The 17,527-nt window shown below is 36.8% G+C and overlaps 1 protein-coding gene across 4 annotated transcripts in view; it reads right to left on the bottom strand.

Moving 5' to 3' along the window:
• Nucleotides 1-17,527, bottom strand: part of LOC139941110 (fibroblast growth factor receptor-like) — an 81,230-nt gene that overhangs the window by 11,514 nt on the left and 52,189 nt on the right. For 3 of the 4 annotated variants that reach the window (XM_071937542.1, XM_071937545.1, XM_071937544.1), the window contains 7 exons: nucleotides 15,071-15,355; nucleotides 13,931-14,169; nucleotides 12,377-12,503; nucleotides 8,423-8,601; nucleotides 4,735-4,830; nucleotides 778-919; nucleotides 96-316 (listed from right to left, as the gene is read on the bottom strand). In XM_071937542.1, coding sequence (XP_071793643.1) covers nucleotides 96-316; nucleotides 778-919; nucleotides 4,735-4,830; nucleotides 8,423-8,601; nucleotides 12,377-12,503; nucleotides 13,931-14,169; nucleotides 15,071-15,355 — 1,289 coding nt within the window. The remainder of the gene's footprint in view (nucleotides 1-95; nucleotides 317-777; nucleotides 920-4,734; nucleotides 4,831-8,422; nucleotides 8,602-12,376; nucleotides 12,504-13,930; nucleotides 14,170-15,070; nucleotides 15,356-17,527) is intronic. The other variant, XM_071937543.1, reaches the window with a different exon arrangement.

The following is a 17,527-nucleotide window of genomic DNA, read 5'->3' on the forward strand; positions in this document are numbered from 1 at the left end:
ATCTACATTTATAAGGATTAAAACAATCAAACAGTTCCAAAATACAAAGGTATTTATTGAAAACGAGACATCTTGGAAGAAGGTTTCCGGCATACCTGTCTAGTGAGTTGGCTCTTGATTGGATACTTATCCAGACCAACATTCCTGGTGTGACGCTGATTATTCTTGTAGCACATGATAAAGATGAAGAAGAAGAGGACCAAAATGATGGAGCAACAAGCGATGGAGACGATCATTACCGTCTTCTGCTGATTCCAATGATCTGGGGGTTTCAGGATCACCTTGGGGGGTTTGGAGGAGGGTGCACGGGTGGGAACTGCAGATAAAAGGAGTGATGCAAACATAAGCAATAACTTAATTTGAAACAAAAAGTTGCCACTCCCTTTTGGTGATCCACTGGCTGCCACTTTCCATGTTGTTTGTAATTTGGGTGTGATCTCTGGATACAAGGCAGCTACAGGTTGTATAGCTTCCGACTGGCACCCTCATACAAAGACATTGACATAACAGAAAAAATGCAAACCTAGGGCTATATAGAGCGCTGGAACGCAAGTCCTGCACGATTTCAATCTCCTTTATAACTCCTCTATCAACAATTTTAGATTTCTGTGTAACAAAGTTTAAATATTTAAATGAGCGAGGTGTTGGAGGGCAAATTTTTTATGACATTATTTTTTTATTTTTTTTTATTTACTTTCTGCCTTTCTTTTAAATGCTTTTAACTTCTTTTAACTTCTCCCTCTTCCCTCAATATAAATTTATTCCTCAAAAACTTACTTGGCACAACGGTAAGGACAGCCATTTCCTCGCTAATCCCAAGTCCATTTCCAGCTAGACAGTAGTAAAGTCCAGCTTCTTCCATGGAGACATTGTAGAACTCAATCGATCGCTCTTGCACATTTATCTTCTTAGACACGGTCTAAAGAGGACGAAGATCAAATCACATTATTAACTCTTCCATCACATAAAAAAAGGGGGACCAAGCGAACTCAAAAACATAACATGTTGTGAATTTTGTGTGCGGGTTTAATGTCACTGTTAAACTGTTCATGAGATTTTTCACTGTCCCAAGTGGGTTTAATTCTGGTTACCAGGGATTGGTCCAAACTTTGAAGTTTTGAAAGCCTCAATGTGAAACACATCACGTTTAGCTGAGGTGTGTATAACAACTAAGCATCCCCCAGTCCCATCTTTCACATGAAAAATGTGGCAGCGATATTAAACCCATAAAAATTCAGCTGTGCTTGTGCTTTATATTGAGTAAATTGCATGGGAGATTTAAAGTGACTTTCACAGAATCATTTGATGAAATTCGAGAGTTCTTGATTCAAAAAGTTGACAGCAAAATTGAGAATTGCAATATGCGTGGACGTGCTGTGCATGACCAAGAAATGGCTTTATGAATGATACTTTCTTTTCCATGAAATTCACTTCTACCCCAGTCACTCGAAATCGATGTGTTGCTTTTTGGTATTTCAAAAGTTATTACAGGAAGATTCGAGAAACTATACCATGGGTTTAGTAAAGCTTGGTTCATACTCCACGTAAGAATAAAATGCACTGCTTTCCAAGTGTGATACAAGATATTCCTCTTGTGTTTTTGCAATATACGTGTAGTATGACGCAGGCTTAACCCATCAAAAATCCCATATATTAACCCACGCCTCAACCTATGTTACATAAATCAGTACCAAGAAGATGTTTAGCTTATCAATGAACACTCCAAATACAATGAAGGGTCCATGTTTTTTTTTAAATCAATCACAAAAGAAGATACAGGAAAAAGTCACCACCAAAGATTAAAAACAATGGCAGAACAGAAAAAATGAAAAAGGCAGAACAAGTCAAGCATGTATAGAAATTCAAAAAAGCAGGAGCCATAAAGATGCAAATACATCCACTATTACAGACTGCTTAGAGAGAGGAGTTGTAAGGACTAAACATAGCTTTTTCCAATCTTATGTGAGTGTTTCATGTCCCTCCTACACTCATTTGCGCAAACAATGCTACCAGCAAAAGCTGGTTTCATAGTGAATATATTTATCAAATCAGTACAAAGACTACGTTTAAAGTACATAGTTGGAAAACAAGTTGAAAAAATGCCTTGAGCCCTTTTCAGCTTGTCGACAATTTTGATACCACGTGTTCAGAAAAGGGCTTCAAGATGGCAGGTGAAGTCCCGTTCATACTCCCTGCGAATGCAACACAAATTTTGACATCACAAGTTCGCATGGAATAATTTGCAGCAGTTGAGCTGTGTTCAACTCCTGCAAAACATTCGCTGAGATATCAGCCACGTGACGTCAAAATTTGCTCCGCGTTTGCATTTGCAGTGGCTCAGGCCAGAAACAACAATTAAAAAGAAGTTCGCTGAATGCATGTGATCTTAGAAGTGAAACCAAATGGAAGCAAAGTGAATAAGCAAAGTGAACCATGGCATGGCATCAAGAAATAAAATGAGCTGTGGAAAATATAAACTTGCATTAAACAATAATATTGAAAGACAAACCAAGAGAAAAAGGAGTAGACAAAATGCTGACATTGACAGAAAAAAAAACATTGGATAGAAAAGTCACAACACATGAAACATGATACAATTAAAAAAAGAACACCATATCTGAGGATAAATATTTGAAAATGAGAAAGATTGTGAGAAGAAAAACCTTAAATAAAAAGGAGTCGCGGCTGAAAAAATTAAACCTTTATCATGCTTGCACCATTTTGCTTTTGCCCATAAATGTGAACATTCTTAATTAATAAAATTACTCGCTTCAAAGTTTGTCTCTATGGTGTTCCCGATAGCAAATCAGCATTGCTGAAAAAGCATAAAGCGCCCTCTTTGTACATTTGGTACCTGAAATGAAGTCCGCATTTTGGTTGTTGTCAAAAGTAATTTTAAATCCATTGACTCCAAGTTAATTTGGAAGTCCACAAAAAGCTACTTATCTGTTAAACCTACATTTCCTTACTTCCTTAGCGACAGGATAGTGTAGGTTTAACAAGCAAGGGAGTCTCTGAAGTGTACTCGACAACGAGCAATTTAATGGCAGTAGCAGCAGCAACATGTAAAAGGTTTAATAGAAGGAAGAGAAAGTGTCACCTTCCACAAAATGATTACTGTCATTAATGTAGAACTTCAATCTCTTTGACGCTCACAGCGACAGCAAACCTTTTTAAGTGTTTTGTTGACATTTTGTGACAGTTTCAACAAATTAGTTTCAAGCGACACTTTCCAAGAAGAAAAGGAAACCGAGGTTTCAATACCTCACCCAGGAAGAAGAGAATGTGCTTTAATCAGGAACGAAATGCAAACCAGTGAAAATAATTGATTAATATATAAAAAGAACAGGTTTGAGAAAACAATGCTGCTGAAAATGTGTGTCCCGTGTTGTGGCAGTGAGAAGCCGAGTGCTGCTGAAAAGAACGGCTGAGTAAAGGGAACAATTACAAGAATAGTGCACTGTCATATTAGAGTTACCATCTTGATTTTAAAAACACCATTCCATGGATATTGGGCTTATACCAACCACCAAATATAACACTGCATTAATTTAGGGGAACTTTGTTTTTACATGGGGTTAGTTATTCAGCTTACCGATAAAAAGCAGTTAGGTAAAAAAAAAAACTTTAAAAAAACTTGTTAGGTTGGAAACGTTTCGTTACAGTTTTGAAACTTTTAAGTTTAGGGTTAAAATGTTTAAAAACACTTTTACAGAGTTTGTTTCATCTGTTATGTTACTTTAAAAAGGTTTACAATAATTTTTGAATTACTTTTGGGGTTAGTGGTTAGGTTGGGGTTGTTACTCTTAATAGGGCAGTTAAGGCTAATGTATGTTGGTAACCTTGGTTTCTTACACTGGTTTAACGCCTGTTTTGTTATGGTCTTCTTTAAAAAAAAAAAAAGTGAAAATTAACAACCAATAATTGTGCACGAACAATTATCAGATAAATTTGTACCACCTTTAGTCAAAAAGGCTAACTCAAGACAGTCAGAGCATAAGTTGGCACAGGATTAGTCGAGTAAGGATTAGCGGAAGTGGATTGGGATAGATAAGGATTAGCAGGAGATGATTAGTACAATGCATGCAGGAAAATGAGGGGTTGGGAGATGTTAGTGTAGTAAAGTCCGCCTACAAGTAACTTGTGTTGTGTATGCAAACTTTTACCATATTCTCCACTCCTCTAAGAATTTATTGCAACTAAGGTGCTGACCAGTTACTTCATCTGTGGCCAAATTTTGGATTTGTCATAATTTTATGAAGAAAATAAAACACAATTATTATCGATTCTTTTGATAACTTTTTGTTTTAAGTATTCTACCAGATTAGAAACGACATTAAACATAACAAGTCAGCGTTACTTTTTAAGCCGATTTTCTTCTTTCTTTCTTTTTTCTTTGTTCTAAAAATAGAAAAAACAACAAATTTGCATTGCGTCAGGGATAAAGAAAATTAATTTGGGTTTTAACCATACACAAACGTGTGTTAACACTGTATTCTCAGTAGTTTCCGGAGTTTTGGAAAAGCTTGTACATTGTAAAGGAAGGTAAAAGCTATTTGCATACACAACTACCAAACGCCCCAACACCAGCAAATTTCAGCACCATCACCATCAAAAATAACTCTGCCGGCAAACCAGAGCTTGACCCCTTACAGTCTGACCTGGTGAGTCCAGGTCAAAGGTTAATGACTGAGGATCAGCGAGGCTCAGGTTGTCATGGCGACATAATAATACCTCTTTGGAATAACACCTCCATTCCAGGGTGTAATTGGAGAGATGGTTTTTCATAATATCTTTGCATTGATGCCTCAAATCCTTTGACCATTCATCCTATAGCGATGCCAAGCATGCAATGAAAATCAACAATAATCGGTTAGTCAGTTTTACATGCACATAAATATTAATTGATTAATGAACAAAGGAAGAGCTTGTAGGAGACTTTGCAAAATTAGTCTTCTAAATCAGACCAGTTCTTTTTTCATATTGGGGGTAGTTCCCAAAATTGTACATATTAAGAACAGTGGATAGATTGTAGGTTGTCTAACTAGAAAATGTATCTAGGTACAGAAATGATATTTCTTGCCCACTCTCATCCTCTTTGATTACTCCACTACCCCGTTGCTGTTTCCTCCAAGCTTTTACTTTATTCTGTACTCACAAGGTTTTCTTTGCTCAATTTGCGAGCACTGATACAAACATACTTGCAAAAAATACACACTCATGCAGGGTTGGATCTAGTGAGATTTGCTCACTGTGTCGACGTCTTATTCCATTCAGGCTGCTTGTTTGTTGGGTTAATAATTAAAAGGGGATAAAATATCATTTAAGCAATGTATTGCAGTTTGCCCTTCAAGAGCTTGGGTACACTTTGTAGATCATGTTTTTGGCCAAGACATGAATCCATTCTTACTGTAAATCAAGATGTGTGTAACATAATTTACAATAGAGGTTTCAGCCTCATTAGTCGTCAAGTGTTTGAGATAATTAGTTGAAAATCACAGGGCAATGTTTCAGAAGAGTCAAGTAAATCTGTTGTACTTGCTAAAATAATTGTTGTGACATTGTTTTACTCATTTCTCAATGCACACCAGCAAGTAAAACTTCAAGTTTGTGTTCTGTGTTTCATACAAAAAGTACACAAACCCTTTAACACTCAAATTTACATTTGTGTTCACCTTTTGTAAAAAAAGTCAGCGATTTAGGAAATCTTCTAAGGACAACATCAAGGAACATGCAAAACAAGCCAACCCTGGGAAACTGCAAGTTCATTGCAGCATACTTGTTTTTAGGGGAAAAGTTGTCAAAATTGTAACAAATAATTCATAAAAGATTTTGTACACTAACATTGTCCACTCTCAACTCAAACTAAGTTTTGTCCTCAACGAAATGTTTGGGCTGGTCGAGGAATCTCATAAAGTACATCAATTAACATGCAATATAACAAGAAACAACAGGAAAATAATACTTTACAACAAAAAGACCCAAAGAATAGAAATAAGATATAAATCATTCTTAAGCATAGAGCTATATATATATTGACTAAAGCGCTAACACCCCGTGATACACGCACTAAGATTTTGAAGCTGTGTGGGCACATCCATGTTTATGTACAAACCAATACAAAAGCTTGAAATTTGTACGGCAATTGTACTGCTATTTGCATGAAAGTGCGTTTGTTCTGTTTTATGTGCCATCGAAGCAAACAATGCAGCAAATGTGAACGCCCAATCTGCTGATCAGCGTACAAACTGCGAGCGTCATGTGCATCATGTTTAATAGGCACGTATACTTTTTTTAATACGGCAATAAAGTCGAATACGGTTTTCGTAGCGCGGACGTACGCAAGCGGACAGTCGGGTACATAAGCGCACACGCCGAATGTAAAACAAATCGCGGCAATGTGTGTTCTCTTAAAATTCCAAATTCACGCAACACATCAAACATGTCTGCGCCCAGGGTGGCTTCAAAACGCAGAGCAAGTTAGCTAGCGCTCTATAGTCAATATATATAGCTCTATGTTCTTAAGCCACAGTTGTCCCCGGAATCCCCACTTCTGAGTAGTCAACTAAGTCCAATTTCATAAAGACTGTAAGCACAAAGACTTGCTAAGTGCCGACAACTTAACAGCAACAGGTGACCAGCCAAAATTACACTAATTTAACATCATTGTGGGAGGTTCCCTAATAAATGTTTGCTTAGCCAAGAAATTAGTCAAGCCCGTATTTCTGCTTAACAGCTTGATGAAATCGAGTCCTGATGCAAAGGGGGGGGGGGGGGGGGAGAGAAGTGGTATACACACATTCCAATATCCCACTCAGAAATACTGCTACATTGGGAGACTGCAAAATGTACGCAAAAACAGTGTACTTTATGGTTGAAAAGCAAGACCTTAGGTTTTATAAATGTTCTACCTGTCAAACCTTTAGATAAAATCAAAACACCCGAGTGAGGTGTAGAAACCTTGAGAAAATTTTGTTCCTCTTCGTTTCTTTGATTTGCAAGTTTGCTTGCAAGTTTGCTTGTCGGTTTTAAGACCAATGTCCAGTCTGTTTTAAGTTGACATTGTTACACAATATGGCACATCCTAATTCACTGATACAATTTTCCGTAGTCCAGTTGTGCTTGTGAGATACAAAACAGTTTGCACTAAAATCACATTAAAACAAACCCCATTACATCCACCACAATTTCTCTCTCTCACTTGAGACAGGTTGCCCAGATTTAATTTTCAAGCTATTACAAAAAAAATGTTTGAAGACATTTTTACTGCTATGTGATTTTTTGGTTGATGAAGTCACCATACCCTCCCTTACTGGAAAATACCAAGAGAGAAATTAAAAAAGAGAAAACGTAAGACATGTTTGTTTTGAAAGGAGAACTGAAATTGATGAAAGCAACCCAAATTGGAGTATATTAATTATCTCATTAAATTAGCAAGAACAAGTTAATATCTGCCACGATAAATAAAACAAGAGAACAGTCAGGGGAAAAACAAATGCAGAAAAAATCTTAGAACACTGTGTGAAGAATTTGTTGATTCTCAAGCTAGGAGCGAAAGCATGCTAGAAAAAGCCAATGTTATTGTGCAGTAAACAAGGCTGTCACAATTTGATACTACTCTCTTTCCCTGACCACATAGTAAAGTTTATCAGCATGCCACCGACAGTGAAATAATTACAACTTTAAAATGTTTTCCCAAAATACCTCCTTCAGCATCCTAGCACATAGGTCGATAACACCTGGCGCAAATTTCTCTGAAACATCCTCAACATATTTGCATTCTGAGCAACTTACAAACAAAATCTGTGTCATCAATCCTCTATCTGCTTCCTAAGAATCAAGTAAAACATGTTTAAAGGCACAGGACATGTTTATACATATTTTGTTTTAAATATCCATTTTCTTAGGGGGCTGGTTTAACTCTCAACCGACTTTCAGTTAGGTAACTTTTCATGTTAAGTTCATCTTTCCCCAAGTAAACTTTTTAAAAAGTTAAAAAGTGTTGATATTGTGTCTCCCACACCTGTTGGGAAAACAATTAATCCAAATGGCACCATACAGCATGATTACAAGAAATAAATTCCTTCATCAACTTATTGCATCTGTATCTAGCGATCATCTGAAGAGGGAAAATGGTTAGCAGTGAAATCCCTAAACAGATAAAACATAGACTGATTTCATTTCACACAAAGTGGATTATTTGTTCTTTGAACAACGATAGTCTCACTGCTAAAAATGGTTTTCTTGAAACAAGAAAAACATCTTATTTTGAGAGAATCTTCTTGTGTCACTCCCTAGAAAATATTTTCTAGGGAGTGACACAAGAATAATTTTCTTAAAATAAGATGTTTTTCTTGTTTCAAGAATACCATTTTTAGCAGTGCTTGAACAATGATTTCTCGAGGTGGCACACAATACTTACAGCGACAATCTGAAGTCTCTCACTGGCTTGAAGATCAGTGTAATTATTGTTTTCTAATTTGACCCACATGACGTGTGGAGTCAAGTCGCTCACCACCCTGCACTCAAACGTGGCGTTAGATCCCACCAAGACCTCCTGATCAGGTATCTCTGATATGATTGGACGAGAGGCCACTCTTTCTATAAAGATAAAGATCAGCAGGACATTGCATTAGCAACAACCAAATATAATATCTTCATGATTTGAATCATCGCAAGTGATGACTGGAATCATCGTTAAAGATGACTGGGATCATAAGCGATCATTTTGGATGATCTTAAATGCTGATTTGTGATTATCGTAGGCGTTGATCTGAGATCATCAAGACTGACGATTGGGATCATCCTGACTGGTGATCCAAGGGGGGGGGGGGGGTAATACTCCAACAGGTCCTATTTAAAGGATTTGGGTACCTTTTCAAAATTTCCATAGATTTACATTAAACTTACAGGGTTTGAAGTTTGAAGATAATGATAGTGGAAAGCTTCCCTTCAAATATTACTTACTGAGGTGCTGTAGTTTTTGAGAAATGAGTAAAACAATATTTACGTTTGTAAATGATTAAAATAATTTTTGTCTCATGAGACGAAAACTATTTTCATGACATTGTTTTACTCATTTCCCAAAAACTACAGCACCTCAGCACGTAATATTTTCAGGGAAGCTTTCTACTATCATTATCTTCAAACTGTGTAAGTTTAGTGTAAATCTGTGGACATTGTGTTTTTTGTCCTACAAAAGTTAAATAGACCCTTTAATGATAAAAGCAATTGTATACACTTCCTCAATATCACAGTTTTGATCTTGTAGCGCGCTTTATTAATCCTTGACTGAAGTCTAAAATGTTGGTATTACAAGATAAATTTATGTATAACACATGGCAAGAGTCTATAGAGGTGAGGCTGCGCAACGTGCAGTCAACCATGCCACTAATACAATGACCCCCTTCTCTTTCTGGAGTCTGTACTAAAGCGCCTTCAGGTCACACAGTCTACTGTGGCATATCATGCCCTAGCGGTTAAGAGCACCGGACTCAAGCTCTGGTGTTTCTGATCAGCAGTTCGAGTCCCAGTCATTTCAATACATTTATTTCAATGTTGCCATAAAGTTACATTTGTGTACATCATTAAAGTTAATATACATGTTAATGAATAAATAATGGCAAACCACAGATGAAGTAAAGACAATAATAATGTACACCTAGGTTGAGTAGATAATGACAAACAGGACAACATCTAGGCATAGGGTGAAGCAAGGCTTTTGTTCCCGTACGAACAAACGAACAAAACAAACAAATACACCAACAGACTACCACAACACTGACTTACATACAAAACATGTACATGTATGGGTACAAAGACAAACATCATCCAGAAAATATATCATAACTTTAACTAAGAATTAAGGACTGCTTTTGATTTTTTTGCAAATTTTGACAAAGTAAGTGCAGATTTAAGTGAATCACTGGGACTATTCCAATATGTAGTACCACGTTGGACAAGACTATTTCTAAATAAAGATGTTCTGTTGAAATGGACATAAAGATTTTTCTTACGAGTACTTTGAGTATCATACGAATGAATATTTGAAGTTAAGGTAAAGAAAGAGTTAAAACAAGAGGGTAATGCATTATGGTTGTATTTATACATAAACTTACCTAAGTTAAGGCGATAAAGATCATTTAATTTTAGAAGTTTAAATTGTTCAAAAAGTGGAGCTGAATGATCACGATAACCAGCATTAGAAATGATTCGAACAGCCCGCTTTTGTAAAGTAAATAGTTTGTTACACTGAGTTGAAGAACACCCCAAATGAGAATGCAATAGTTTAAGTAGGGCAGAACAAAAGAATTATAGATGGTCAATAAGATATTACTAGGTAGGAAAAACTTTAAGCGATTCATTATACCTATATGTTTAGATATTTTAATTGATACATCTTTGATATGATTTTTCCAAGTTAAATGTTCATCAATATATATATACCTAAGAATTTCGTGACTTTCAGTTGATTCAAGTTGATACCATTTAGAACAAAGGGAATAGATTGAGTGTATTTATATTGATTTGCACAAAATATAACATAGTTAGATTTTAGTATATTAATACATAACTTATTTGCTAAAAGCCAAGTACTTATTTTATAAAGTTCCAAGTTAAGGTTCTGAATTGCGGCATCTACATTATTATGACTGTACAATAAACTTGTGTCATCTGCAAATAAGCAAAATGAAATAATATCAGATGAGTTACAGATGTCATTGATGTAAATAATAAAAAGCAAGGGACCTAACACGGAACCTTGTGGAACACCACAAAAAATAGGTTGATCAATAGAATTGACGGCATTATATGAAACAAATTGTTTTCTATTTGATAAGTAACTCTTGAACAAGTCCAAGGCTATTCCACGGATACCGTAATGGTCTAATTTACGAAGCAAAATTTCATGATTAACTGTGTCGAAAGCCTTGGACAAATCCAAAAATATACCAATAGAGATGTTCTTGTCATCAATAGCTTGTGATAATTTATTAACTACATAAGAAATTGCTAGGTCAGTTGAGCGATTTTCTCTAAATCCAAATTGGGATTCAGACAAAATATTGTTTTTGTTTGTAAAAGAGTTTAATCTAGAATAAATTAACTTTTCAAAAGTTTTTGAGAATATAGATACTACTGTGATTGGTCTATAGTTTTCAATATCATGCTTCTTGCCCTTTTTATGTATTGGAGTAACTTTGCCTATTTTTAACCCGTCAGAAAAAATTTCTAACGCAAAAGACATATTGAACAGCTCGGCTAAAGGCTTCGCTAATGAATACCTAGCCTGTTTAATAACAAAAGAACTTAAACCGTCACAGCCCGACGCCTTACCATCCACTACTTCCTCTTGCGTAATAGGCGTTAAGAAAAGAGAATGTGAACATCTGTCATTCAGAAAGGATTCAAACGCTGTATTACACAATGGGAGGTTACTAGCAAGCCTGGTGCCAATATTAACAAAGTAATCATTAAATGTATCAGCAATGTCTTTGTTATCATCTATTCTCATGTCATCCTGAATAAAATACGAGTCATAATGCATGTCCTTAAAGCCATTGGACCCTTTCGGTAAACAGTATTGTCCAAGGCCCACACTTCGTGTATCACAACTTCTATATCAAATAACAAACCTGTGAAAATTTGGGCTTAATCGGTCATCGGAGTCGGGAGAAAATACCGGGAAAACCCACCCTTGTATCCGCGCGTTTCGCCGTGTCATGACATGTGTTTAAAATAAATCTGTAATTCTCGTTAACGAGAATTGATATTGTTTTACTGTTTTCTCGAAAAGTAAAGCATTTCATGGAATAATATTTCAAGAGAAGTATTTCACCACTACCTTCTGTAAACCCTGTAAGTTATTTGTAAATCTGTGAACTTTTTTTTTTTCCTGTACCGAAAGGGTCCAATGGCTTTAAGCAAGACACTTAACCATAATGCTTAGTCCTTCGGATGGGATGTAAAGCCGTTGGTCCCATGTGTTTGTGTATTGTACGTTAAAGAACCCAGTGCACTTATGGAAAAGAGAAGGGGTTCCCCCGGTGTTCCTGGTTTGATTGGCAGCACATTGCGCCACCAAACTTTGTAAACCATTACATGGAAACAATTAAATGTTGGAGCACCTTGAGTATCACTGAGTGACGGCTATGAGCGTTATATATAACACTCTTCTTAACCACATCAAGGATGCCAACACCATTCACATTTTCAAGAAACTCCTCAAATGTTTTCTCTTCCAACAAGTGTATCAAATCTAATTTCATCCAGTTGTCTTGAGCGCCTTTGAACAACTTTGGTTGATTTTGGCGCAATATAAATTCCCCCTGATTGATTGATTGATTTATTTGTTATTGTTATTATTATTACTCACCTTCAATGCCGATTCTGGTTGTATGCGAGATGTTGCCATACTCATTGCTGATGACACACGTGTATTCCCCTTCATCTACGTCTGGAGTTAGTCTCGATATCAATAACTTGAAATCATTGATGGTTATCTAAAGACAAAAAACAGAAGATGTATTCGAATAAAAAATTCTTTAAAACCCTTTAAAGGCAGTGGACACAGTTGGTAATTACTAAAAATAATTGTTAGCATAAAAACCTACTTGGTAACGAGCTGCTGATAGTACAAAACATTGTGAGAACAGCTCCCTCTGAAGTAACGTAGTTTTCGAGAAAGAAATAATTTTCCACGAATTTGATTTTGAGACCTCAGAATTAGATTTTGAGGTGTTTTTTTCTTCCATTATTATCTCGCAACTTCGATGACCAATTGAGCAAAAAAAAAATGACAGGTTTGTTATTTTGATACACCAAGTGAGAAGACTGGTCTTTGACAATTACCAAAGGTGTCCAGTGTCTTTGAAGACTAGCAGTTTAGTGGCCTTAACCTTTTAGCAAGCACGCAACATTAAACATAACATCACACACTCCTCGGTGCGCCATGAAAATTCAATCGATTTTCGGCTGTATCAAGAAATCGTCTGATAACTGTCGGTGTGATTATTTTCTTGTGTTACAAGTTGAGTTTATTTTGTAGAGGATGAAATTATCTTTTAAATGATTTTCACAGTTGCTTTGTTTGACTCACCAAATTCAAGCTTTCAGGTTGGAAACATAAGAGAGATCAACAAAAATTTGAAAACATTGTTTGCGTATCAAGTGAAGGTTTGTTTACGTGGAAAGATGTGCACACAAGTTTTTTCAAATTTACTGTCGTCCGACAGGAGAACAAAGCTACGAAAAATGGTTGAAAATAATCACAACATACCTTTAGAAATGAAAATGAATGCCTCTATTATCAACAGATACCTTCTGTACCTAAAATCTTTTGTAAAATCCTTTCAAATTGCGGTATTCCGTATGTAAAAACACCAGAAAGTTTGACGCAAAACAAGCGGGAGACTGCCATTTCTGTGTACATGTGCGCATGGTACCTGGTCGTCCCCTATACGGTCCTTCTACACAGAGAATTTTTACATGCTAAAAAATGTTTCGCCTCATGATCACTGAGACAATTTTTTTTAATGACATTGTTTTACTCATTTCTCAAAAACTACAGCACCTCAGCAAGTAACATTTTCAGGGAAGCTTTCTACTATCATTATTTTTAAACTGTGCGAGTTTAATGTAAATCTGTGGAAATTGTGTTTTTTGGTCTACAAAAAGTACCCCGACCCTTTAAGGATGTCTTATACTTCACCACATGACACGATCTAGCCATAGCCGTAACCGCCAATTCAAACATCGTCTTATAGACCGTGTACATCAAAGAAGCACGCAACGTGCAGCGTTCACGCTTTGATTTCTCTGGCACAAGCACGCACACACACACGCACACGCTCACAGACGCCATGTTGTAGGGCAGATATGTGAATGGTGACGTCATATTCAATACGGTCTATTACACTTGACTACTCACCCTCGTAGCGACAAGGTGATCGGTCTCCCAGTTGAGCTTATTGTCCTTCAGCCAAACCACCTTAGCGGGAGGGTTGGCTGTGTAGGGACACTTCAATTTGATGGACTCCCCTGCGACACGTAGAAGGTCGTACTGCATGGTAAAGCCTTCTTTGAATCGAGGTGCCATCATGGGCCCAGAGTAATCTGGTTCTCCCTCATCCACTTCGGAAAACAAAGAACTTTCCAAGTTCGAGGATTCTAAAGGTTTTATAACAAACAAAAAAACAATAATTAATAATAATGAAGACATTTGTAAAGCGCCTTATGCAAAAGAGCCTGTAAACGCATAAAGAGAACAGTCAAATATACAACAAGTGACAGATACAACTACAAGTAAGCAGGTTATAGATAAGCAGCTTCAAACAAATGAGTTTTTAACAGAGAACTAAAACAGTATAAAGAACTTGCTTAGCAAATATGCCCAGGAAGACTATTTATATATAATAATAATAATAATAATAATAAAAAAAAACAAAAAAAAAAAACATGTTTGGTTAAGCTTGGATTTCAGATTATGTACTCTAAATTAATGAAAATATTCTGTTTTAGTTCTTCAATTTTAAAAGAACACGTTGCCTTGGATCGGACAGTTTGTTATAAAATGCCTATGGTTGGAAAGATGTTGTAAAAGTGGAATACAATGATCCACGCAAATGTGCCTCGAATTTGCTTGGTTTTCCTTTACTTTGCGAACTAGCACAGTCGGCCATTTATTGGAGACAAAAATTTGACTCCCATAAATGGGCGACCGTGTTAGTCGACGAAGTAAAAAGAAAACGTTGCAATTTCGAGGCATGTTTGAAGGGATCATTGTATTCTACTTTAAAAACATCTTTCTACCCATATGCATGTTAAAACAAACGGTTACAAACACTTTTCAAAGACCAACTCAACCGATCCAAGGCAACGTGTTCCTTTAAAGAGATGAACAAAGTCCTCGAACTTGCTTGGCCAGTTATGGGGACATGGCCTTTTCCAAAATAGCACCAAGACTTTGTAATTCACTTCCTGAAGACCTCAGACAAATGGTCAACACTCCTCTCATTACAAATAGTGTCCAGTGCCTTTAAAAACAGGATAGAAATTATTTACAACTTACCACCCTGATCTACGATGACCCTTAGAGTAAAGTTGACCTTCACTTCCCCGTAACTGTTGGAAGCAAGGCACATATAGTTCCCTTTATCGTCCTCCTCCAAGTCTTTTATGGACATCGAGTTTCGTTTGACCTCCTTGTCCGCGGCAGACTCGTCAACCCGCATGCCCTCTTTCCACCAGGTTATGTTAGCTCTTGGATCACTGTCGATGGAGCATTTGAATTTGACTGACTGCCCCTCTCTCCTGGTGATGTTGGCTACTGGCTGCTTTAGAATCCTTGGGGCTCCTTCAGAGGGAAAAACAAATTAGTGGTTACTTGAAATTGTTTTGACATAATTTTTATTATCTTATTGGAAGGAGATTGCTTTTTTAGACAGTGATTGAATCAACTTTAGGCATTGGAAGGAGATTGCTTTTTTAGACAGTGATTGAACCAACTTTAGGCAATTCCAATTCATGTTTGTTTATGATTGTATTTGCATTTCCCTTTTTTTTGCCAAAAGCCTGAATTCATCAGTAAACAACAAAAAATATGCTTATTTGCCTTTAAGGTTGACCCAGTTGATGAGTCAAACAAGTCAAACTCCAGATTCATATTCACAACATTTCCATCAACCGATCTCACCCCCTCTGGGAATCACCTCCAGACAACTCAAGTCCCAAATTGGCAATCAACTTTCACTAATCCTTCAAGCAATAACCCTGGTTTTCACTGATTGCAGACAAGGACAAAATCACTCAGAAATGTATCAAGTTTAAAGAAATGGGTCTCACTCCCTAAAAGGGTACTTAAAGGAACGTTACAGAATTGGTAAGAAACAAAAATCGTGAAGATCACAGGTTTACATAAAACTTACACAGTCTTATGATGATGATAGTTAAACATCCCTTGAAATATTTCTGTCTGAAATGTCATATTTGATGAAAAATAAATAATCTACTTTCGCATTTGGAGTTTATCGCTCAGTGAGCATTTTATTCATTTTTATTTTGGCATTGATGCAATGCAAAATTTGTAATCGGTTTTTCACTATTTTCTCGTGACCCAGATGGCCAGTCGATCTCAAACTTCTACAGGTTTGTCAGTTTATGTATATGGTGGATTACATAAAGTGCTTACACTGCCAGCAACTGTTTTGTGAGCAAAAACCAATTCTGTAATGTTCCTTTAAAAGCCGACATTGAAAGTGGGGTAACTCAGCCCTTTTGGGTAAACAAAACAACTAAACAAACACAAACACTGCCCACTTTTGATAAACAACAGGCATATCAAATGGCAATCCTCTTCACTTAAACCTTCCAGAAATATTGGTTTCCTAGCCAACAAAATCCTTGAGAGAGTTTAACCAAAATGAAATGCAATTTTACTCAGCTCTACTTTAATCTCAGCTACCCTCCCAATGGGAACACTGGATACCACACGGGTGAAAGATCTGTTAAATCACTTGCATTTTTCTCTCTTACTTTCTTAAAAACAGGTGCATGGATGTGGGTTAGGTCAGCAGAGGGCCCAAGTGACATGAGCATTGCAACACCTGGCTATATATAGAGGGACCAGCGTCTGTGAATTGCAACAATCTGCCAACTACCACTAAATCAAAAAGATAAATAACTCTGCTACACTTAGTAATGTTCTTGCTAGCGAGTTTACAAACTCTTTTAAAGAACTTGACTGCTAGGGTTTTGTTTGGAGGGACAACTTTGAACAGAACTGACCCTGTTTTGTACCAGGCCTCGACCCTAACCCACAGCACCAACAGAAATTGTCGTGATGCCCTGGGCTTTTGCTGTGGTGCCCTTTGCAAAGTTCCAATACAAATTTACATTTCCCTCATATAGAAGTGCCTATTACCATAGGAAAACTGCTGTACCCCTTCAAGAATGATATTCAAGACCAGGGCCCAATTTCATAGAGCTGCTTAGCTCGAAGATTTGCTTAACATGAAATTTCTTTCTTGATAAAAACAGGATTACCAACCAAATTTCCATGCGATGCATATTGCTTGTTACTGATATTCAGGTGTGGTTTGCTTATCCTGAAAATCACATGGAAATTTGGTTGGTAACCCTGTTTTTATGAAGGCAAAAAATTTCGTGCTAAGCAAATTTTTGTGCTTATCAGCTCTATGAAATTGGGCCCTGGTGTATAGTGTAACATTCACCAAATCAAGCTTCGAAATAACACATGGCACCCACAGCAATTGCCGTGGTGCCTTGTGCTTTTGTTGTGGTGCCTTTGCAAAGTTCCAATACAAATTTAAATTTCCCTAATAGAAGAAGTGCGTCTAACCAGAGGATAAATTGATGTGCCCCTTCTAGATTGGAATTCAAGCTCTGCCAAATAATACCAAATTGCAGGCTGGCATACCTGTATCTACATACTGCATCACTACAATGGATAATGAAATGGCAGCGTTTTCCCCAGTGGTACGGCTCGCTAACGACACTTGAGGACCAC

Source organism: Asterias amurensis, chromosome 8, assembly GCF_032118995.1.
Source record: "Asterias amurensis chromosome 8, ASM3211899v1".
Lineage (NCBI taxonomy): Eukaryota > Metazoa > Echinodermata > Asteroidea > Forcipulatida > Asteriidae > Asterias > Asterias amurensis.